Source organism: Oncorhynchus clarkii, chromosome 4, assembly GCF_045791955.1.
Source record: "Oncorhynchus clarkii lewisi isolate Uvic-CL-2024 chromosome 4, UVic_Ocla_1.0, whole genome shotgun sequence".
Lineage (NCBI taxonomy): Eukaryota > Metazoa > Chordata > Actinopteri > Salmoniformes > Salmonidae > Oncorhynchus > Oncorhynchus clarkii.
This window is the reverse complement of record NC_092150.1, coordinates 86,889,937-86,891,196: the sequence shown is the minus strand read 5'-3', so window position 1 is coordinate 86,891,196 and position 1,260 is coordinate 86,889,937. Positions and strand designations below refer to the sequence as shown.

Below are 1,260 nucleotides of genomic sequence, written 5' to 3'. Positions count from 1 at the left end.
CTCTCTCTCTCCTTTTCACTCTCTCTCTCTCTCTTTCTCTCCTTTTTCTCTCTCTCTCTCTCTCGTATTTTCTCTGTCTCTCTCTCTCTCTCTCTCTCTCTCTCTCTCTCTCTCTCTCTCTCTCTCTCTCTCTCTTTAGGGAGCTGGAGCTGTCACCTGTGTTTGGATCTGTTGAAGGACAAGGCCTCAGCCTATGAAGAGCCATAGCTTCTCTAACACACACACACACACACACACACACACACACACACACACACACACACACACACACACACACACACACACACAATGGATTTACAGGCTCAGGGTGCACATTCAGTCTCATCTCTTTCAGCTTCTCAGTTTCTATCTCAGTACTATCCTCTCTACCTCTAAAGTTGAAACAATGTCATGATGTGGGTTATAAAAACCACAAAAAGAATCATCAAATAGTAATCTTTGCTCCACCGTGTTTGACACTATGCTGTTCTACAATGTAGTCTCTTCTGACTGTTAGCTCGCTAGAGATGTTTGTGCTGAGGTAAAAAAAAAAAAAAGCATTATGTACCGGAAACAAGGAGAATTTATGTCTGTTTGTTTTGAATATCAGTTTCCAGTCCTCTCCTTGTTAAAATTTCACAGTGACGTTGTTTCATATTGCACCAAGACATATTGCATATTTGAAATAGCGTTACTCACAGTTACTCAAGCATAATTTTATTTTTTGAGGAGTCATTGCAGCCGTTATTTAATTTCAGTTGGATATTAGCCATGTTTGTGGTTACTAGGATACTTAAAAGTACCTCATGACAATGATCTAAATCGTTATTAATTTAAAACTGGTCTTATTTATCATTTCTGGTTATTGTGACTGTTGGATGGACGCTTTTGTTTGTAAATGGAAGCAACACAATATGATGGGAAATCCTGCTCCACTTCCCGAGTTCTGGTTCCTAGATCATGTTGCTCTCTCTGCTAATGTGTTACCAATGCAATAGGGTTCATATTTTGTAGATCGGTGTAGGAAACTGGTAAAGGGCTGTATACATAGACCATAGAGAGAAACATTCAGCATTCACACCCCTGGACTTTCCCCATTTAATTGTCTTTAATTGTTTTTTTTGTTTTTTTTTGGTCAACGATCTACACAAGTTACTCTCTTATGTAAAAGTGGAATAAAAACTCAAACATTTGTGTAAAAAAAAAAATAAAGAAGGAAAAAGAAAATCTTGATTACATAAGTATTCAACCCCCAACAAGTCAATAAATGTTAGAATCACC

At 37.9% G+C, this 1,260-nt stretch overlaps 1 protein-coding gene across 2 annotated transcripts in view; it reads left to right on the top strand.

The window, feature by feature from the left end:
* Positions 1-1,260, top strand: part of LOC139407405 (zinc finger protein DPF3-like) — a 52,350-nt gene extending 51,090 nt beyond the window's left edge. Inside the window, exon 12 of one of the 2 annotated variants that reach the window (XM_071151164.1) lies at positions 140-1,260. In XM_071151164.1, the coding sequence (XP_071007265.1) occupies positions 140-207 (68 nt within the window). In that variant the 3' untranslated portion in view covers positions 208-1,260. The remainder of the gene's footprint in view (positions 1-139) is intronic. The other variant, XM_071151165.1, reaches the window with a different exon arrangement.